This window comes from Trachemys scripta, chromosome 2 (assembly GCF_013100865.1).
Source record: "Trachemys scripta elegans isolate TJP31775 chromosome 2, CAS_Tse_1.0, whole genome shotgun sequence".
In the NCBI taxonomy this organism is placed as follows: Eukaryota; Metazoa; Chordata; order Testudines; family Emydidae; genus Trachemys; species Trachemys scripta.
In genome coordinates this window covers 109,702,915-109,723,260 of record NC_048299.1, presented here as the reverse complement: position 1 = coordinate 109,723,260, position 20,346 = coordinate 109,702,915, and the positions used below count along the sequence as shown (strand labels likewise).

General features: G+C 41.3%; 1 protein-coding gene across 4 annotated transcripts in view; it reads left to right on the top strand.

Annotated features, from left to right (window-relative positions):
• Window positions 1-20,346, top strand: part of PLEKHG4B (pleckstrin homology and RhoGEF domain containing G4B) — a 126,559-nt gene that overhangs the window by 69,881 nt on the left and 36,332 nt on the right. For all 4 annotated transcript variants that reach the window (XR_004644561.1, XM_034761400.1, XM_034761401.1 and 1 more), the window contains exons 7-14: window positions 3,247-3,333; window positions 4,480-4,596; window positions 5,600-5,698; window positions 6,563-6,705; window positions 9,752-9,890; window positions 11,375-11,497; window positions 13,188-13,352; window positions 16,572-17,488. Coding sequence is in view for 3 of the 4 variants with exons in the window: in XM_034761400.1 (XP_034617291.1) it covers window positions 3,247-3,333; window positions 4,480-4,596; window positions 5,600-5,698; window positions 6,563-6,705; window positions 9,752-9,890; window positions 11,375-11,497; window positions 13,188-13,352; window positions 16,572-17,488 (1,790 nt within the window). In the remaining variant the exon portion in view is untranslated. The remainder of the gene's footprint in view (window positions 1-3,246; window positions 3,334-4,479; window positions 4,597-5,599; window positions 5,699-6,562; window positions 6,706-9,751; window positions 9,891-11,374; window positions 11,498-13,187; window positions 13,353-16,571; window positions 17,489-20,346) is intronic.

The following is a 20,346-nucleotide window of genomic DNA, read 5'->3' as shown; positions in this document are numbered from 1 at the left end:
GAGAGGAGTGAAATTTTCCCGTGCAGTCTGCTTTGAGCCATAGCTGACATTTAAGGTTATACAGTGCAGGATGTAGATATGGTAATCGTGTTATTCAAGGAGAAAAATAACAAAACAAGAACAAGTTGTTGTAGATGATGACTACTTTATGATTCCTCCCACCTTTTCACTCTTTCCCATCTACCCTTACAAGCCTTACATTGTAACTGCACTCAGATTAAAAAGGCACTACGCTGTCCATCTGAAAGCTGATCAATTAAAAAAAGTAAAGTTACAAGTAGTTTCAGGTATTAAACCTTCTTATTCTCCTGACCATCTTTCCTAAAATGTTTTCACCTGTCCATTTACTGTATGAAGATCCACACTAACATGAGAGGAAACTGATTGAAGCTGCAGTCCTGTAATCAGCTCCACATGGTACCTATATGAGGCCTAACTGACTAAAAAAAGGGAAACAGTGGAACTAACTGTTTCCAAAGTGCTGTCCAGGTGCCCAAAGTAAACAAAGTAGAAGACCAGAGCAAAATGATTTTTGATCTTTAATCTTTTATGGTTCTAGTGAGAACTTGAGTATTGTAACAATAGATCAAACATTTTCAGACTTGAGGTGCAAGTACCTCCAGCTACTGCATTTACTTAACATCACCCTGTGAGTTTTACACAGCTATTTTCCCACAGCTGCAGACAGACACTAACCATATGTAGCACTTAGATCTATATAGTTGCCCTTCCTACACACAGCTGGTGCACCAAAACAGTTTAGAGAAAAAAGAAATATGCACTGGGAAAATTTCCACCAAATACTCAAGTTCTTATTGTAACTGAATCTTCTAAACGGCTTGGCAACCAACTTGAAAAAAGGAAATCTACTGAATTCACATTGTTGTAATTATTTTATTAAGCTGGCTTTAGTGTTTTCTTAAGTATATTACACATCTGAGATGTGGCAGATATGCCCTGAGGAAAAATATGTCATCACAAGATGATGAATTGAATCCTGGAAGCATTTTGGCACAGTGTTTAACAAGGTATTTGTCTCAAATGAAAGCAATGGAAATGTGGAATTAGGTAGATATAGTTTTATTATAATGAAATTAAATGTAACAGTTTGACAATTTTTCCTTTGTCAGCTCCATTTTTAGAGTTTAGAGCCATTTTAATTTAGAGTGGGCTGAAACTTGGTCTGTGTGCTTGGGTGGAGAAGAGGTTGCCATTAACAAAAAAAAATTCAATTAGTTTGGCTTTTTCCATTTTGAAGTGCACATGTAGGAGACATAACTAAAATGTGGGCTTCCAGATACTCTCTTACCACAGGCAGGAGCAAACACTGTTGAACTTTTGAAAAACGATAAAGATGAAATGCTAATTTTGCCAATCCGGAAAGGTGATCAGTGTGCTTCAAATATAAATGTGGCTACTTGAGCATGTGCCATAAACATACATTGGACTCTGCATTACAGCATGCTTTGCAGCTGGTGTGATTAAAGACTTAATACATCATCAGTAGAAAGGGCTCAGAGGGAGGACTGGTGGTTTTGTTGTTATCATTCTTGTCATTCTATTTATACATCAGTTCCCTCTTTTTAACTTACAAAATCAAAGCTATACTGTCCTAGCCTTCAGCTCACTCTTATTTCCTCCTCAGCTCAGCACTGGTTGTGACTGTGGTCATGCAGGCAGGACAGGGACTACTTGCCTAGGACCCTTCACGATGAGCCTTTAGAGGGGGTGGGAAGGAGCCCTGGTACCATGCACAGGGAGCTGTAAGCTGCTCCAGGAAAAGGGGACAAGTAATTTACTTTTCCCCCAGAGCAAAGGGGGAACGGAGGAGGAATTGTTCTCAGTGTTTGTTCTCTGTCTCAGGGCAGCTGCATACTGCCTCTGATTCCGGGCAGACTGTAAAATTATAATCAAGCCTCAAGTGAGATCAGAGTTAACTCTGCCACTCAGCCTGTATCGTCCCAATGTTCAGTCTTTGCATTAGAGCACGTCCAATGTGTATGGCTAAGCTGTGTTTTTTGAAGTATCCTTTAAACACAGAGATGGAAAACGAGAAGGAATATTAGATAAAGATAACAAAAAATTAGAACACAGAATAGTAAAAATGAAAAAAGACAGTAACACTAATAGTACATTGTGTCATAGCAACAGAAATAATAAGTCTTTTTCACAAGCTGTGGAGTCGCAATGGATATGATGACACAGAAGCAGTCCAATCAAGATTTAGGGCTAAAATATGAAGAGTTGCTTTGTACTTCTAAGTGAAGCACCAAATGGCCTAAAATTCACTGGCAAGAATGATGGATGGTAGGCAGGCAGCGAACTCGCATGCTCTGCCTCCTGAAACCTCAGTTTGAATAAGAGCTGCAGAATAAGGAAGGCGTAATAGTGATATAATACCTACTTAGGGCCCTACACCATATTTATCTCCAGCACTGGGATGAATTAGGCCCTGATCCTGCACCCACTGAAAGCAGAGGAAACACTGATTGATTTCAATAGGGGTTGGATAAATCCCTAATTGCATAAATGATTAAAAAAAATACACATGCAATGTCTTTTGAGACCTAATACCCTCTCCAACAACCACTTTTATAAGAGAGAAAACACCATCAAACAATACTGCATGAAGCAAGAAATATCAATGTCATCCTTTATTAGTTAAAGTATTTAAACTTCAGTTACTGTTTGAAATGTGTATCGTTTACAATATGATGATGGAGTCTCATGTTGATGTCGACCTATGAGGATTCAGCAAACACTACAGGTGAACACATATATGTGAGGTCACACCAATGTGAGAACCACAAACACAGTTTTATATGTGCAATAGACAAGATTGACCATGATCATTGCAGGCTATTGCAGCCTTGTTTTGTGCTGTTTGCATTTTTAAAATAAGGCTCTTTAATGCCTTATGGGAAAAACATAGTGCAAAGCAAGGACACATACAGCATAGGTTAGTCATTAAGAAAACATCATTGCATTTGTAGTGTAATCCAAGTTAATTTTATTGAAGAATAAAACAATGTGCTCCTGCAACAACAAGAACAGAATTTGACCCCATAACTACATTTATTATAGGGAAAATACATTATTTAAAAATAACTATTTAAGGCTATTTCTTGACTTATGATGCTCATGTTAACCAATCAAGCTGAATTTTGAAAAATGGCAAAAAGGGAAAAAAGATTGGGAGGTGCATAATAAAGCATTTCTCTAAATTCATTTTGCTTTGCTTTCCAGAGTGCAGTTCCTCACTCCATTCACAGTGTCCTGATATTGACTGAGAAGGAATCTGCATTTAGACCTGACAAAGATACTGCAATTCAGGTAACATTAAGAGGAATGTACGTGATATTTTGTAAAGTTAAATTTTGTTATGAAAAGTTACTTTGCAAAATGTGACTTCATGACATTTTATTTTGTTTAGAAAAAATTGATTTTTTTTTTTTTGGTGTTTTTAAGGGGCAAATTCTGCTATTACTCACTGAATAATACATCATACTTTGAGTAGCTCCAATTCAGTAGCACCTTACTGTGTGAGTAGTGCCACTGAAATCTATATCTATCTATAATGTGCTTTTCAATGCAAATCTTATTTTAGGTACTTATGTGGGTGCCATTACCATGATATCTGAGCACATCGCAGTCATTAATGTATTTATCCTCACAACTGCCCTGTCGTGTAAGGAATGTAAGGGTGGCAGAATTTGCCCTTTTATGGCTAGACTTACTGCATAAACCAGTTTGCTGAATCGTATAAGTGGGTAGTCAGAAATATGTTTGTGTGAATTTTGTGTTCTTTACAATAACATAATGACTTACTGCTGCTGTTTTTGTATTTACTATGCAGGAATTTTATAATTAAAATATTTTTAAAAATACAAAATTGATGGATGTTTGATTTAATTTAAATAATAAACTCATTTTTGCTGTTTAACTTCAGCTCCCTTTATATTCATTTCCATCAGAACAGAAGCTTGTTCTCCTGAACTTTGTATGTAGAGTTAAAATATACTATTTTCTCCCAGTAAAACTTGATACCCAAAGAATTTTTAACGATCTCTCTTTTTTGATTTGTATGTAATATTCTATTGGCATAGATGGTTGTTAGAGACAGAAGTCACTTGAGATTTTTTTTCCCCTTCAAACTTATCTATATTTAAACAAATACATAATAGTAACAGAAAATATTTTCTACAAATAAGATATAGTACTTTGGGACAGATCCTCAGCTGGTGCAAATTTGCATGGCTCCATTGACTTCCTTCCAGAAGACAGAGTATTACACATGAAGAAAATCTCAGGCCCAGTTCTTGACTTCATTAGATCTACACTCATTTATACCCATTTGAAGATCTGGTCCTCTGTCTCGAGATTCTGTAAAAGATTTTGACAACTGGTACTATGTACGTTTTTCCCAGTGGTTTGATTTATGGCATTAATACAGCTCCATTCACAATTTTTCTTTAACAGTATGAAGTCCTCACATCACTGAAGGCTCTGCAAAAGCACATTGACTGTACCCAGTTGACAGCAGAATTTGATGGAACCTTTCTGTATAACCACCATGACTGGATGCGTTTTCGAAAGGTAAGATAGTGCTTGCAGCTCCCATTACTTGTTCTCCTCTGATTTTATTTTCCCTTTTTAGAATGTTCTTGATGGAATTTAGTAACTTTTATTCCTCATAAAAATGAGAAACAAATAGTGCCAGTTAGAGTCTTGTACGCTGCATGTAGGTGGTGTTGAAACGTCCCCACACAGCTGTGCCGCTGTACTCTGTTAATCCCTGGCTAGGTCAGTCTTGGCCTCTGTTCAGCTGTGTCATGGTTGCAGGATTCAGACAGATTTCCACTCTGGATTATGTTAGAATTGCCAAACTCACTTTTTAACACATATCTGAATCACTAGGGCCAGATCCTCAACTGGTGTCCATCAACTTAGCTATATTAAAGTCAATAACTGGCCCTGAAGTTTTCTTCATGTGCAGTACTTTGTCCTCTAGCACTGAAGTCAATGGAACTATGCCAGTTTATGCCAGCTGAAGGTCTGGCATCTATGGAGACTTTATATAACCACACATTCAAATACTGACTTGGAAAACAATGATCTTATTTAAGTCTAGGCCTATTTTGATGTTAAAAAAAATACCTGTGTCTAAGGTCTAAATGCAGTTTTTATGCCCATTTAACTATTTCAATTAATGGAGTAACTTTTTTTTTTTTTTACTGAAATAGATCTATATAACCCTTAGTGTGAATGTAGTTATTCTGGAATAAAAGTGCCTTTTATCTGTGTAGCTTATTCCCCTTGTTAGTTTGGCTTATTCCCTTTATTCCCCTTCCCATGCAGGAATAGTTAGACTGGTATAACTGCATCCACATTAGGGGGATTGTACCACTTAACTATACTGGTTTCAAACTGGTATAGTTAAAGCAGCACAAAAACTACGTGTAGACAAGTCCTTATTGTGATTGACATACAAATAACTCTTTCTGACCATCTAGGACACTTTAAGTTTAAGAAGCCAAAGCTATTTCCTGAGACTGACTTTTTGAGTGTTTTTACCTGTCGTTGTGTTTTATCGCTGCAGAAACTGGAACCCTTTATTACAAACTGCAAAGAGGCCATTGTCTTTCTACAGAACTCAGTCTGTTCGCTGAACTCCAAGAGAACCCTAAGTACAGTGCAGGTAAGTATTAGCTGATGTCACAAATGCTGTGTCTTGAATTCAAAAAATTGGAAGCCTGAGGTAGCTCAGTAATCTATTATGGGCGTTGTTATTAGAGAGAAGCTGAGGAGGAGATATTTGGATCCTGTCTGCATCAGGTCTAGACTAGCATTCAGTTACGAGGTCAGAATAGGGTGTCGAGGTTTAGATCTGAAAGCACCAATGGTCCCATGAGCTGTTCTCACAAAATTTGAAACCAAGATTGTAGACATCTTGCAAGATGAGCCCTTCTCATAGGGTTTCTGCCATACCTGAAAAACAAACCCTAGAAAATAGACCCTTTTGGTTTATTTTCAATGCAACACAAAATTATAGGGATGGGTTCAGGTATAGTCGTTCAAATTTGCATCCCTTTAATTTTAAAGGAGTTTGGATTCAAGGTTCCAGTTTTGACCCATCTCTAATTATTGTTGTTTTAATAATTTTCTGTTAAAGGTGCCAGTTTGCTAGCCCTGGAAACTGAATTCCTCTGTCTACAAAAGAAGCACGGCTTAGTCAGTGATAGTACCGGCTTCCCCACACTTCCTTGCCAGAGTGCCTGAATCAACCTGAGGGACCAAGTGTAGTGAATGAGAGAGTAGTTCAGTCTCCATAATGTTTTGGCCAAAAATTATTTCTAAAACTGGTTCAGCTCCACCAGTAGAAGCAACAGGGAAATGTAGGACAAAAATTACAAGTGGGAACCAGGCATTCACAGGTTCTGTTATTTCCCTGACCAATGTGCACATGCATTTGTTTTATAAAAGCCGTGCGAGCCAAGCTATGGTACCAACACACTATCTAAGTTTCTAGTAAAATGAGATTAATCGTGTTTCTTCTGTATAGGAGGTCAGGGACTTAATCGACAAACACAAGACAATGATGAAACTTGTTTTGGAAGATGCCTTGCTGGTAACCTTAAGGCTAGAGGGTGGGACAATCCTTGCAAGACTCAGGAAAGAGGAATTCTGCAATACAGAAGACTACCGGTAGGTGCTTGCTTTGCAATAAGTGCTGCATCAGAGACCCATGTTAATCAGAGAAGGGAAAAGGGAGAGAAAGGGCTTGTCTACATGGCACTGCAGTCAGTGTCTGTGTGTGTGTGTGGGGGGGGTGAATTGTAGAGAGCACATGTTAGATTAAACTGCCCCATGTAGACCCTGCTGGTGTGAACTAGAAGGCACCTAGTTGGCAGTGATGCAGTCCTGTAGGAGAACTGTAACAGAGTCTGTGGCCCATCATATGAATCTGGGCTCGGCTCTCCTGTTCCCATCCAGGTGCTCCCAGTTGGGCCAGTTCAGCGCACAGGGCAGCATTTGGGGTTATAAAAGGTCAGTGAGGAGCCAGAGCAGACTGAGTCAGTCAGACAAGAGGGGTAAGAGATGGGAGCCACCGGAGAGAGAAGGTGGTTCCTGGGAGAGCAACCAGAGGGGTTTGTGGCTGGCATCCCCTAGCCAGAGCTAAGGGGCGGGAAAGGGCTGACGGCAGGAGGAGCAGCAGCAGCAGCAGAGGGCGATGCCTGCTGGCTCTAAACCAGAGAGCCAGAGCCAAGGGCTGAAGGAAGGGGGAACAGCGGAGCGACTTACTCCCTGATGTCTCCTGGCCAGAGAGCTGGGCCCCAGACGAGACATGAGGACACTCCCAGCGGAGAGGGTGTGGGAGTTCCTGCTACGAAGAGCAGGGTTGTGCCCCGGAAGGAAGGGCTGTGGTGGCTGGTCTGACAGAGGACAATTGACTCAGGGTATGTCTACAAAGTGACTAGATGCCTGCGGCTGGCCTTGCCAGCCAACTTGGCCTCACAGTGCTTGGGCTGTGGGCCTATTACATTGCTGTGTAGACGTCTGGGCTCAGGCTGAAGCTGGGGCTCTAGCACTCTGCGGGGTGGCCGGGTCCCAGAGCTTGGGCTCCAGCCCAAGCCTGGAAGTCCACACAGCAGTGAAACAGCATCACAGGCCTAGCCCCTCAAGCCTGAGTCAGCTGGCACAGACCAGTCGTGGGTTTTTCTTTGCTGTGTAAACATATCCAAAGTGTAGTGGAAGACACTAGGATGGTGAGAACCAAGCCAGGTTTTAAAGGCTACGTGCACTGCGGGATGTGGACTATGTTTTGGGACTACTGGTTATGGACTCTTGCACTATGTTTTTGTTAATAAATTATGACGGACTGGAACAGTGGCTCTCAACCTTTCCAGGCTACTGTTCCCCTTTCAGAAGTCTGATTTGTCTGGGGTACCCCAAGTTTCACCTCACTTAAAAACTACTTGCTTACAAAATCAGACATAAAAATATGAGTGTGTCACAGCACACTAATACTGAAAAATTGCTTACATTCTCATTTTTATCATATAATTATAAAATAAATTGATTGAAATGTAAGTACAATGTTTATATTCCAATGTGATACTTGAGCCTGTTTTTCTCTTGTGTGCCTCGTTTGAAACCCGAGCCCTGCTGCCTAGGGCTGAAGCATGTAATAGCTTCGCAGGGCCCACTGTGGCCACCCCAATGCCAGCTCTTCACTTGTGACCCTAAACCTGTCCCACAACCCCCTTTGGGGTCACAACCCCCAGGTTGAGAAACATTGATCTAGATGAGTTGAGTGCCCCCTGGAAGACCTCTGCATACCCCCGGGGGTACGTGTACCCCTGGCTGAGAACCACTGGACTGGAGGATAAACTTGTATTGAGTTACTGGGGAGCCATGAGGAAAACTGAGACAAGGAGCCATTTGCAGGGCTTTCCCAAGGCCATGAGGGTGTGCCTGAGAGGAGACCACTCGTTTACAACTATGTTAACGCAAACTAAGGTACTTTTTAGTTCATCCCAGCAGAGTCTGCATTGGGCAGTTAGAGTGCAGCATGTTAGAGCGCTCTACAGTTCACACCCTTGTAGACCAGAATGCAGCACCATTGTAGTCAAGCCCAAAGAGAGAGGAAATGTAACAAGGGGAAGACGTGTGTAACACCTTAACCGATTTCTTGTTCCCTCCTAAGGAGAATAGCAAATATAGATGTTTTGTGCAAGGTACTACTCTCATTTATACATACACGGTTCCGAGTGAACGAAATGGGATTTACATACAAATCTCCTACTGTATGTAGCATTTCACTCTATGAAGTGATTGACCTAAGGCAAAACAGAGTAACAAACATTAAATTTTCCAAAAATTTCAAAAAGAAGCAATTTTTAAATCTCTCCATCTGAAAAAGTGCTTGTCAATTTAATTGAATATTTCAGAGAAACTTTTATCATATACTGGGAGTTACCTTCAGATTTTCAGAACATCAAGTCAAGATACCTGTTTTTGGTAGGGGTTCGAGGCTGGCTGAAATTCAGCCTTATAATGGAAGAGTGGTTGCAGACTTGCGTCTGGAGAGACTTGGGCCCTCCCTAATTCAACTATTTAATACCTCATGCAGGGTGAGGTGGTGAGGTATCGAGGGGGTTGGTGGGCACTTACCTGGTGAGTCAGAAATTAAGATAGGCAGATATTATGCCAATCTGATCAGATTAGGTAATTAGAGTGCAGAGAATTCTATAACTGTAATGAGGTCTTGATCCTGCAAAGTGTTTAAGCATTTGCCTAACTTTAAGCACATGAGTAATCCTGCAGACTTGAAGCTTTGCAGAATCAAGCCTTTATATACAGCTCTGGGTTAGTGCAGCCTGACTGGCTGAAACAACTCCATTTATATACAACAGCCAAGATTTTCAAAAATGACTAGTGATTTTTGGATGCCTTAGAGAGTTTGCTGAGCTACACACGCTTGAGCACCCAGCAACTGAGATACCTCAAATCACTGGTCATTTTTGAAAATCTTGGCTGCCATGTGGTTCTGAGTAGGATACATTTTCCTTTGACAAGTTGAACAAGCAAACGCACACTAATACGTTCTGTAGGTGTTGGCTTGTTGGCCCAAACCTCTTTTGCTTTGCTGATTAACAGATTTGATGATTGTCGTCTTCTGAAATATAGAGTGGACTCTTCTGGCATTGTGTTTGCACTGGACATTTATGTGTTGTTTTTCTCCCCATAGAGATGCCATGGAGGCTATAACAAGATTGTACAATCAAGTAGATGAGGAGGTCCATAGGCTGGTTCTCATATCAAATAAGTGTCTGCAACAACTGGAGAATCTCCAGGAAATAAGAAAATTTGAAGAAGATTGTGACCAGGTCAGTACTATTTTTGAGATTTAATGTATGCCAGCTATAGGGCTAACCTTCCATTTTTCCATCATGGGGGCCAAGTTGATCTGTGAATATAAGCTACATATTGGGCTGGCCACGTATGTGTGTGTATGCAGTACAAATAATGTCACAGTTCAGGGCAACTGCATCTGTATTCCTTTGTGGTCCAGCAAGTACACCCACTCTAGGCTCCAGCCTCCTCAGCTGTCACCTCTCCTGGGCAGAAACGTGTGTCTCTCTCCCTCCTCACCTGGGGTTTTCAGGATGCACAGTCCCTACCTATACTGTGAGTTCCCTGGCAAGTCAGACTGCCTAAGTAAGCCTGCTTTGCTTTCTCCTCAGAGGTTATGAACAGTCATAATTGTCCACAGTTGCAAGTTACCACACATCCCTTTCTAAGCAAACACATTTATTCTTAAGGTGAAAGCATTACACAGAAAATGCATTTTAAAACAATAAAAGAACTTACATGCCTGCACATAAGCCAGAGATCCTCTCCTACTCCAACAAGGACTCTGGTAGGATTCAGTCCTTCAAACCCCAGTATGGGGGTTTTCTGTAGTCACAAGTTTATAACAGCTTTTGCTCAGAACAAGAACCCATATGCATAGGTTAGCCTTTCCTTTCTACAGCCTGGGTCTGTGATCTGCAGAGAACTTGAATAGGTAATCAGCCAAGGAGTGGTTCTCTCCTCAAGGCATAGATTCAAAAGGGTGTGTCCAGAGGTGGGAATTGCATTCCACTCCTTCCAGGTATCTCCTGGGAAATCCACTTCACTTTGTTGGTGCTGAAAGTTTTTTTTTGTCTGATACTTTGTTTAAAATAGTTCTTTGAAGCTAATAGCACTTCTGAGATTTTACATTGGCCATGTCTCCCCACTAGAATAGTTATGTACAATCCCACAATAATACATAAACTTTGCATTTATAATACATTGGACTGGAAAGCTATTTAAATGTAATTCAGTAAGGTCTCCCAAGGGTAAACTTTCCAAGTCAGTGAAACATCTGTAATAAATCCTGAGTAAAGAAAATGTAAATATTTTAATAAATGTTTTTAAAAATTAGCACAGACCTTTTGGCTCTTTGTATTCAGTGAACTGTTCTAATTATATTTTTATTCATTAATCACTAATGATCTTGCCCTACAGTCTCTACAGACAAATTTCTCACTGAGTTCAATGAGAGTTTTGCCTGTGTAAGGAGTACAAGGTGAGGCCTAACATATGGTGCAAACTAATATGTTTGACTAAAGTGTCTGTTACTAAATGCAGTACATAAAATCGCTTTCTAGATAAATTGTATATGAGGAGAGAGATATTTTTTTCATAGTTTTGAAATAAAGAATTTAAAAGATTTATTTGGTATATGTTCACAAGAGTTTAATTTGCTTTGATAAAGTCGCTTTATTTCTGTGTTAGATATAGTTTACTCATTAATTTAAAAAAACAAATCTTGTATCCTCTATAGATAAAACTCTGGTTTGAAAATGAAAGGGAGCGATATCTTGGCCCTTTAGATCAAGAGCTGCTTTCTCTGGAAAGTGTGAAGAAGCAGCAAGAAGAATTCAGAGTTTTCAGTGACAAAGTGATGGTGAGTATTGTACTAAGGAACACCTGGTTTTGCTTTTGTTATTTTAGTTGCATCTGCAATAGCGTAGAAAATTAATTGGGGAAATACAAACCAAAGCTGTAATAGATTAAGAATGTTAATGTTTCACTGATTATTGGTAATATAACAACACTAACTCTGTGGCTCTGGGAAAGTTACTGCCTCTTTAACTGGAATAAATTCTTTAACTGGAATTTATAATATACAAGAAGAAAACAAGTAATACACAGAGAGGGAGAGCTATGCATGTGCAAGAGGGACTGCACAAATTCTCAGTACTGCAAAGCATAATTGAGGAATTTAAGAGAGAGTTTTTAATTTAGGAGAGAGTTTTTGTGGAAAAATTGGAAAGAGTCCAATGGAGGGCAACAAAAATGATTAGGGGTCTGGAGCACATGACTTATGAGGAGAGGCTGAGGGAACTGGGTTTGTTTAGTCTCCAGAAGAGAAGAATGGGGGGGGGATTTGATAGCAGCCTTCAACTACCTGAAGGGGGGTTCCAAAGAGGATGGAGCTCGGCTGTTCTCAGTGGTGGCAGATGACAGAACAAGGAGCAATGGTCTCAAGTTGCAGTGGGGGAGGTCCAGGTTGGATATTAGGAAAAACTATTTCACTAGGAGGGTGGTGAAGCACTGGAATGCGTTACCTAGGGAGATGGTGGAGTCTCCTTCCTTGGAGGTTTTTAAGTCCCGGCTTGACAAAGCCCTGGCTGGGATGATTTAGTTGGGAATTGGTCCTGCTTTGAGCAGGGGGTTGGACTAGATGACCTCTTGAGGTCCCTTCCAACCCTGATATTCTATGATTCTATGATTCTAATTTGTGGCCAGAAACAACAACAAATCATAAATGATATTAATAACTCAAGTGCCCACATAGTACTGGGAACAGAACTCTGGAGTTTGTGTTCCAGAAATAAAAGGGCCTGATCCAATGCCCCTTGAAGTAAATGGAAAGGCTCCTTTTGACTGCAGTGGGCTTTGGGTCAGGTCCACACACACCTACCACTTGTGCTAAAGAAGAATTGCTGCTTTCTGTGGTAGAATGTTTACTCTTAAACATTTTTGGAGACCAACCACAGTGCCATGTGTGCAGGTCTGCCATCACAGTACATCCATGAGGAGCAGTAGTACACAGGCACACCAACCAATAAACGGTAAATGAAGCCAGAGTAAAAACGGGAAGTTAGGTACATACATGCCCTCCTAGAGCTTGGTAAAGAGGAAAGTTCAGCTTGTAACTATTTCATATAAAGAAATTGCATCAAGAAGGGTACAGGAGAGCTGTTACTTGCGAAACAAAATTTCTCACGATGATATTAAGTGCAACATAACCATGACTCCTCTAAATATGTAATAATAATTCTTTTCAAATGTTCAAGCTTAATTGACTGTAGTTTTTGCTCCATCATATCATTATATTCTTTCTTTATGCTTCCCAAAAGAAATTTAGATTTATAAAAAGGCCAACAGTAATTTTATTGTAGCAGAACAGTACCAAAAAGGAAAAAAAGCACCAAAAGGATCAACAAGAGTGATTGTTCACTTTTGACCTTTCGCTCACTTTACAATTGGCCTATAACAATTGTATGGAGTAAATGACAATGCCGAAAAAGAATCCGGACAGCAGAAGAAACAATGTACTAATGCAGTATGTTTCATTTTGTACTCAACAGCAATATTGTGAGAAAGGGCTGCGGCTGATACAAAAGAACTGCTCACTGAACTTGGAAGAAAAAGTTCAGACCTTCAGGAGTTATTTGAGTAATGTCAGCACTCAGACAGAGAAAAGGAAGAGTGAGCTGGAGAAGCTGATCCACTTGTATGAGTTTTACGAGACGGTAAGAGAAAAATTTCAGGTTCAGTACAGATTTACAGTACTTTAAATATTTGTGCAACATTATTCCATAAAATGTGTTTTGTATGAGTCTCTTCTTCTCCACTCCGAAGTACTGGAGGTGCTAGTGAGTCTCACAGGGTGCTGGGAGGTACTGATACACTTTCCCATGCACTGCACCTGATAGCAAGATTTCTTTTGACAAATCAGTGGTGACACTTTTTCTTCTTCTTCTAGTGCTTTTTTTTTTTTTTTTAGCCATGTCCTAGCTAAAGAATAGTTTGTCCACAAGATTTCTAAATAGGCCTGTTTGAAAGACCCTGGTGAGGTGTAGCCCACAGGATCAAGTTTGAGGCATGTCAAAATGGCATGTCAGAATCTGGCAAACATCCAAAGGACTTTGATGACCCTTCAAAGTTCACCAGAGCACTGATGAACTTCAAGAGTTTTCTGAAGTAATTTGTAATTTGGCAGCTTAAAATGACATGCTCCGTTGCACCCACTAACACCCCCACAATAACATCTTTAGGGTCCTAAGGCTTTTGGTTTTTTTCCCCCCTCCTTTTGATTCTGAAAGTTCTGGTGAGTAGGTAGCACAGAATATCAGTGCAGATTAAATGAAACAAGGCTAGTTTCTGTTGGATTTCAAAGCTGGCATTGAAAACCTTCTCAATATAGCTTCTAAATCTTAGAAAAATTGCTTCATTGAGATTCGGTATAAACACCCCTTTTATGTCACGAGAACTCTTTGGCTCCTAGGAACAACCTAAAAGATAATATTTTGTCTTGTAAAAATTGTCTGGTTTAGAATTTTTAAAAATAAGTTGGTTAACAACTGCCAGTAGTATAACAGTACTTCTTAACTTCTGGGTCATTAATTTAGTAATATAGGCCCTGATCCAGCAAAGCACTTATGCACATACTTTAACACATGGGTAGAGCCATTGATTTCAGTGAAACTACTGGTGCTGAAAGGTACCTGCACTTAAGTGCTTACTGGATCAGGATTTACATTGTGTGTACAAGAGGCCGCAGGGTCGAATCCTGTCGAACAAAATTTCTTGACAGGAAAAAGTAGTCTTGAGGTGAGATACAAGATTGGCAGTCAGACATTCTGGGTTTGATTCCCAGCTACGTCACAGAGTTTCCTGTGTGGCCTGGGGCAATTCACCAAACCTTATGAAATATGAATAATAATTCCCTACTTCATTGGGTTTGAGCCTTAATTCACTAAGGGTACGCAGCAATTTAAGCCTAGGGTTAGTGAGACTCGAGTCACCTGACCTGTGTCAAGGAACCCTATGTTAAGGATTTTCTGACCTGAGTTCAAAACTAGGGTTCTGGTGTACACATTGCAGTGCACAGACCCTAGTGAAAGTAACCCTGTTCCAGAGTGCCTAGTGCCCCCCCACCATAGTGTTGATACTCTAGCCCAGTGGTTCTCAACCAGGGGTACGCAGAGGTCTTCCGGGGGTGCATCAACTCATCTAGATATTTGCCTCGTTTTACAACAGGCTACATAAAAAGCACTAGCAAAGTCAGTACAAACTAAAATTTCATACAGACAATGACTTGTTTATACTGCTTTATATACTATACACTGAAATGTAAGTACAATATTTATATTCCAATTGATTTATAATTCTATGATAAAAATGAAAGTAAACAATTTTTCATTAACAGTGTCCTGTGACACTTTTGTATTTTTATGTCTGATTTGTAAGCAGGTAGTTTTTAAGTGAGGTGAAACTTGGGGGTACCCAAGACAAATCAGACTCCTGAAAGGGGAGCAGTAGTTTGGAAAGGTTGAGAGCCACTGACCTAGCCCTACAAATGTGTTGCACGGTGGGAAAACTCTACTGCCCACCCTGTTTCCTAACTGTGGTGGTGCTGCTGATGGCACGCAGGTGTCCATAAGGAGCACAAATACATAAACTGCACAATTAGCTCCTTTGGTGGCTGTCTCGGTAGAATGACGGCAGTTTGAGAAGGCTTTATACGAACTATCATCTAATCTGAGAATTGGGCTCTCCAGTGCTGGGCTGAGTCACATGGGCAGCAAAATGCCCATGTGCACCCGTTCTGAGGATAATTAGCACATCAGTCTCCAGGGCTGTCAAACTATTACAATAAAAATTAAGAATTGCAAAGTTTCAAAGTGGGATGTTCAGCGACTGTATTTTTGTTTGGTTGGTTTGTTAGTTAGTTTTGTCTGTTCTGAAGTTTGACATAAAATGAAGGTATCAGTGAAAAAACACACACCCACCCCAGCCTGGCTGCTGCTGGCTGCAGAGCGGTAAAGTGCATCCCCAGGGCTCCGGGTGCAGTGTGTGCCAGCACCCCTCGGGCCGGATCCCTTATCCCTGCCCCCACCACACCTCAGGGGGTAGGGATACGGGATCCCCAGGAGGCTGTGGGGAAGTTTGGGGCTGACTCACACTTGCCCCCCTGATGCTGCCCTGGCACCTCTGTAACACACAGCCCTAGGAAGGACGGGGGCCCGGGAGTGAGGGCCAGAGAGTGGAGCAGGACCAAGCGGCTGCCCTGCAGGGAGTTGGAGCAGCTGAGGTGTTGGGGATCATCCCTCCCCTGGCTGTGCTGAGCCAGGAGCTCTGCCACTCCCAGCAGGGCAGCTGCTTAGTTCCAGCTCCATTCTCTAGCCCTTGCTCCTTTCCCTCCCCCCCACCCCCCGCCTCTCCCTGGGATTGCACCACAGATTGTCGGCATAGAGAGGACGAAGGAAATTGTCTCAAGGAACTTTGAGATATGTCCGGAGAACTTCTGGGACCTGAGTCCAGCCAGAGCCACATGCACACAGGAAAGCAATAAGCTTGGACTCTAGATCCCAGCTTAACACGGGCTTGGACCCTCCCTAGGGCTTGAGCCCAGGAGTGTTAACACAATTGGTGAGTGGACGCAAGGGGGGTTAGGCTTGAGCCCAGGCTCAAGCCTGGGCTTACATTGCTGTGTAGACATATCATAAGAAGCAAAATTCGCCCCTGTGTAAAGGGACAGCACAACACCTATTCAGCACTTATATCCTGTTAAGATCTATTATGAGCACTTAAATGGGACTTAAATGTTGCACAGGCCTTTTGTTGGTCCTCTGCATAAGGTTGACTTTCACCCTGATATTTGTAAATTGCTTTGAGATTCTAAAACAGAAGGTGTTATATGAGTACACAGTCTGACTATTTAACTGTACTTTTCACTTTTAATCCAGGCACATGGGTGGATGTTACACTGCAATGACTATCTTGAACATCTTACTGTGGAGAACAAATATTCTCAATCAGTGATTCAGAGTTTGCAGAGCTACCACCAAGAAGCTACAAAAGTTTCTGCAGAAAACTTTCAAAAAGTGAATGAGATGGTATTGGGTCTGGCTAGCAAAAAGGAACTAAAACAATGGAATATTTTATGGCTAAAATGTCAGCAAACAAGGCACCATTTAGAAGAGGTCCTTTCTGAAGCTCTCAAAGGTTCCAACAAAGAAACGTCTCGCAAAGTCCCCCAGGAAGCGGATGCAAAAGTTAACTGTGAGTTTGATACTGAAGATGCTAGACAACCAAGTCAGTCCCTTTCTCGACTCTCTTCTAACACTGATAATAACATTTGGGATAATAATGTTAAGTCATTGCATAAACCTCAGCATATGAGCCTGCCATCAAGAGTACCACCTTTTTTAGACCATGAGAACTCCAATCAAAATATGGATGTATATGTGCAGCTTAATGCATCTCCACCACAGACATTTACTCCTCTCTTGGGTGGGCTTCAAAGGACTAGCCCAATCTCAGAAGATATGGACAATGTTTCCACCTCAGGATCAGCCTCCTGCTATTCTGAGCCAGTCCAGTCACCAACTACCCGCCACAGAAAACATCCACTAAAGAAAATCATGAAGAAAACTAAAAGCTTTGAGTTTACTCAGCTTGAGAGCAGCCACAGCGAGTTGCACCGCCACGGATACACTGGAGTTTATATCAAGGGATTGGAGGTGGCCAGCAATGTTGCTGCTGAGAAGAAATACATGCAGCGCTTGAATATTAAAAGCCCTTTGATTAGTAGAAACCGAAGTTTATCTTCCCCATCAAGGATCCATCATACAGAAGAAGAAGAAAAAAAGAGAGCAGGAAGGTGAGAAATGGCCACAACACAATCCATTTTGTTGAGTGAGGAACAAATAAAGTACTGTACTATTCTAAACGCTTTCTGAAAAACAGTTTAAAAGAGACATTAAATTCAACATGCCGAATACAAAATAAGCTGTTCATTTTAAAGGGACACTGTCAAGTCATTTTAGGCCCAACACTTAGGTTTGGTGGGGCGGAGGGAGACGGTTTTTAATAGTTTATACAACTTAATAGACAAAATCCTTAGACTTCTTACTTGAGGCCCTCTGAAATCAAGTAAGAGTTTAGTGGAAACTGAGTAAGGACTTCAAGATTTAAGCTCCAATCCTGCAAAGACTTACACACATGCTTAACTTTAATGAATCTATAAACTCAGATTTTGGAGAATTGCTAATATAGTACCCATTTTTAAGAAAGGGGAAAAAAGCAATCTGGGAAACTAAGGGCCTGTTAGTTTGACCTCAATTGTATGCAAGGTCTTAGAACAAGTTTTGAAAGAGAGAGTAATTAAGGACATAGAGGTAAACAGTAATTAGGATAAAATACAACATGGTTTTACAAAAGGTAGATTGTGCCAGACCAACCTGATCTTTTTCTTTGAGAAGATAACTGATTTTTTTAGACAAAGGAAATGCAGTAGATCTAATCTACCTGTATTTAAGTAAGGCATTTGATACAATTCCACATGGGAAATTATTAGTTAAATTGGAAAAGATGGGATTTATATGAGAATTGAAAGCTGGATAAGGAACTGGTTAAAGGAGAGACTACAACAGGTCAGACTGAAAGATGAACTGTCAGGCTGGAGAGAGGTTACTAGTGGTATTCCTCAGGGATCAGTCTTGGGACCCATTTATTTAACATTTTTATTAATGACCTTGGCACAAAAGGTGAGAGAGAGTGCTAATAAAATTTGCAGATGACACAAAGTTGGGAAGTATTGCCAATATGGAGGAGGACTGGAATATCATACAAGAAGATCTGGATGACCTTGAAAACTGGAGTAATAGAAATGGAATGAAATGTAATAGTGCAAAGTGCAAGTTCATGCACTTAGGGACTAACAACAAGAATTTTTGCTCTAAGCTGGAGACATATCTATTGGAAGCAACAGAGGAGGAGAAAGACCTGGGTTTATTGATTGAGCACAGGTTGACTATGAACCATCAATGTACTGCAGCCATGAAAAAAGCTAATGCAGTCGAGGGATGCAACAGGTGAGGTATTTCCAGTGGAGACAGGGATGTGTTAGTACAATTATATAAACCACTAGTGAGATCTTATCTGGAATACTGTGTACAACTCTGGTCTCCCATATTTAAGAAAGATGAACTCAAACTGGAACAGGTGCAGAGAAGGGCTACTAGGATGATCAGAGGACTGGAAAACCTACCTTATGAGAGGAGACTCAAAGAGTTTGGCTTGTTTAGCCTAACCAAGCAAAGGCTGAGGGGAGATATGTTTTCTCTATATAAATACCTGGGAGGGAGGGGAGTTATTCAAGTGCCAATATGGACACAAGAAGAAATGGATATAAACTGGCCATCAACAAGTTTAGGTTCAAAATTAGACGAAGGTTTCGAACCATCAGAGGAGTGAAGTTCTGGAACAGCCTCCCAAGGGGAGCAAAGGGGGCAAAAAACCTAACTGTCTTCAAGATTGAGCTTGACAAGTTTATGGAGGGGATGGTCTAATGCAGGGGTCGGCAACCTTTCAGAAGTGGTGTGCCGAGTCTTCATTTTTTCACTCTAATTTAAGGTTTCGCGTGCCAGTAATACATTTTAACATTTTTAGAAGGTCTCTTTCTATAAGTCTATAACATATAACTAAACTATTGTTGTATGTAAAGTAAATAGGTTTTTAAAATGTTTAAGAAGCTTCATTTAAAATTAAATTAAAATGCAGAGCGCCCCGGACTGGTGGCCAGGACCCAGGCAGTGTGAGTGCCACTGAAAATCAGCTTGCGTGCCGCCTTTGGCACACGTGCCATTGGTTGCCTACCTCTGGTCTAATGAAACTGCCTGCAATGGTATGTAGCAAATCTGCGACTGCTAGTAGCAAAAATCCCCAATGGCCAGTGATGGGACACTAGATGGGGCGGGCTCTGAGTTACTACAGAGAATTTTTTACCAGGTGTCTGTCTGGTGGGTCTTGCCGACATGCTCTGGGTACAACTGATTGCCATAGTTGGGGTCGGGAAGGAATTCTCCCCTGCTCAGATTGGCAGACCCCCCCCTGGGGGGGGGGGGTTGCCTTCCGCTGCAGCATTGGGCGTGGGTCACTTGCAGGCTTAAGCTAGTGTAAATGGTGGATTCTATTTAACTTGAAGTCTTCAGATCATGATTTGAGAACTTCAGTAAAAGCCAGAGGTTATGGGTCTATTTACAGGAATGGGTGGGTGAGGTACAGTGGCCTGCAATGTGCAGGGGGTCAAACTAGATGATCATGGTTAGGGCCCTACCAAATTCACAGTCCATTTTGGTCAATTTCACAGTCATAGGATTCTGAAAATTGTAAATTTCATTATTTCAGCTGTTTAAAACTGAAATTTCATGGTGTTGTAATTGTAGAGGCCCTGACCCAAAAAGGAGTTGTGTGGGTGGGGGGGGAGGAGTCTGCAAGGTTATTGTAGAGGGGGTTGCAGTACTGCTACCCTGACTTCTGCGCTGCTACTGGCAGCAGTGGTGCCTTCAAAGCTGGGCAGCTGGAGAGAGGTGGCTGCTGGCTGGGAGTTCAGCTCTGAAGGCAGAGCCGCCGCCTGCAGCAGTGCAGAAGTAAGGGTGGCATAGTATGCTATTGTCACCCTTAGTTCTGCACTGCCGCTGGCGGAGCGCCGCTTTCAGAGCTGGGCGCCTGGCCAAC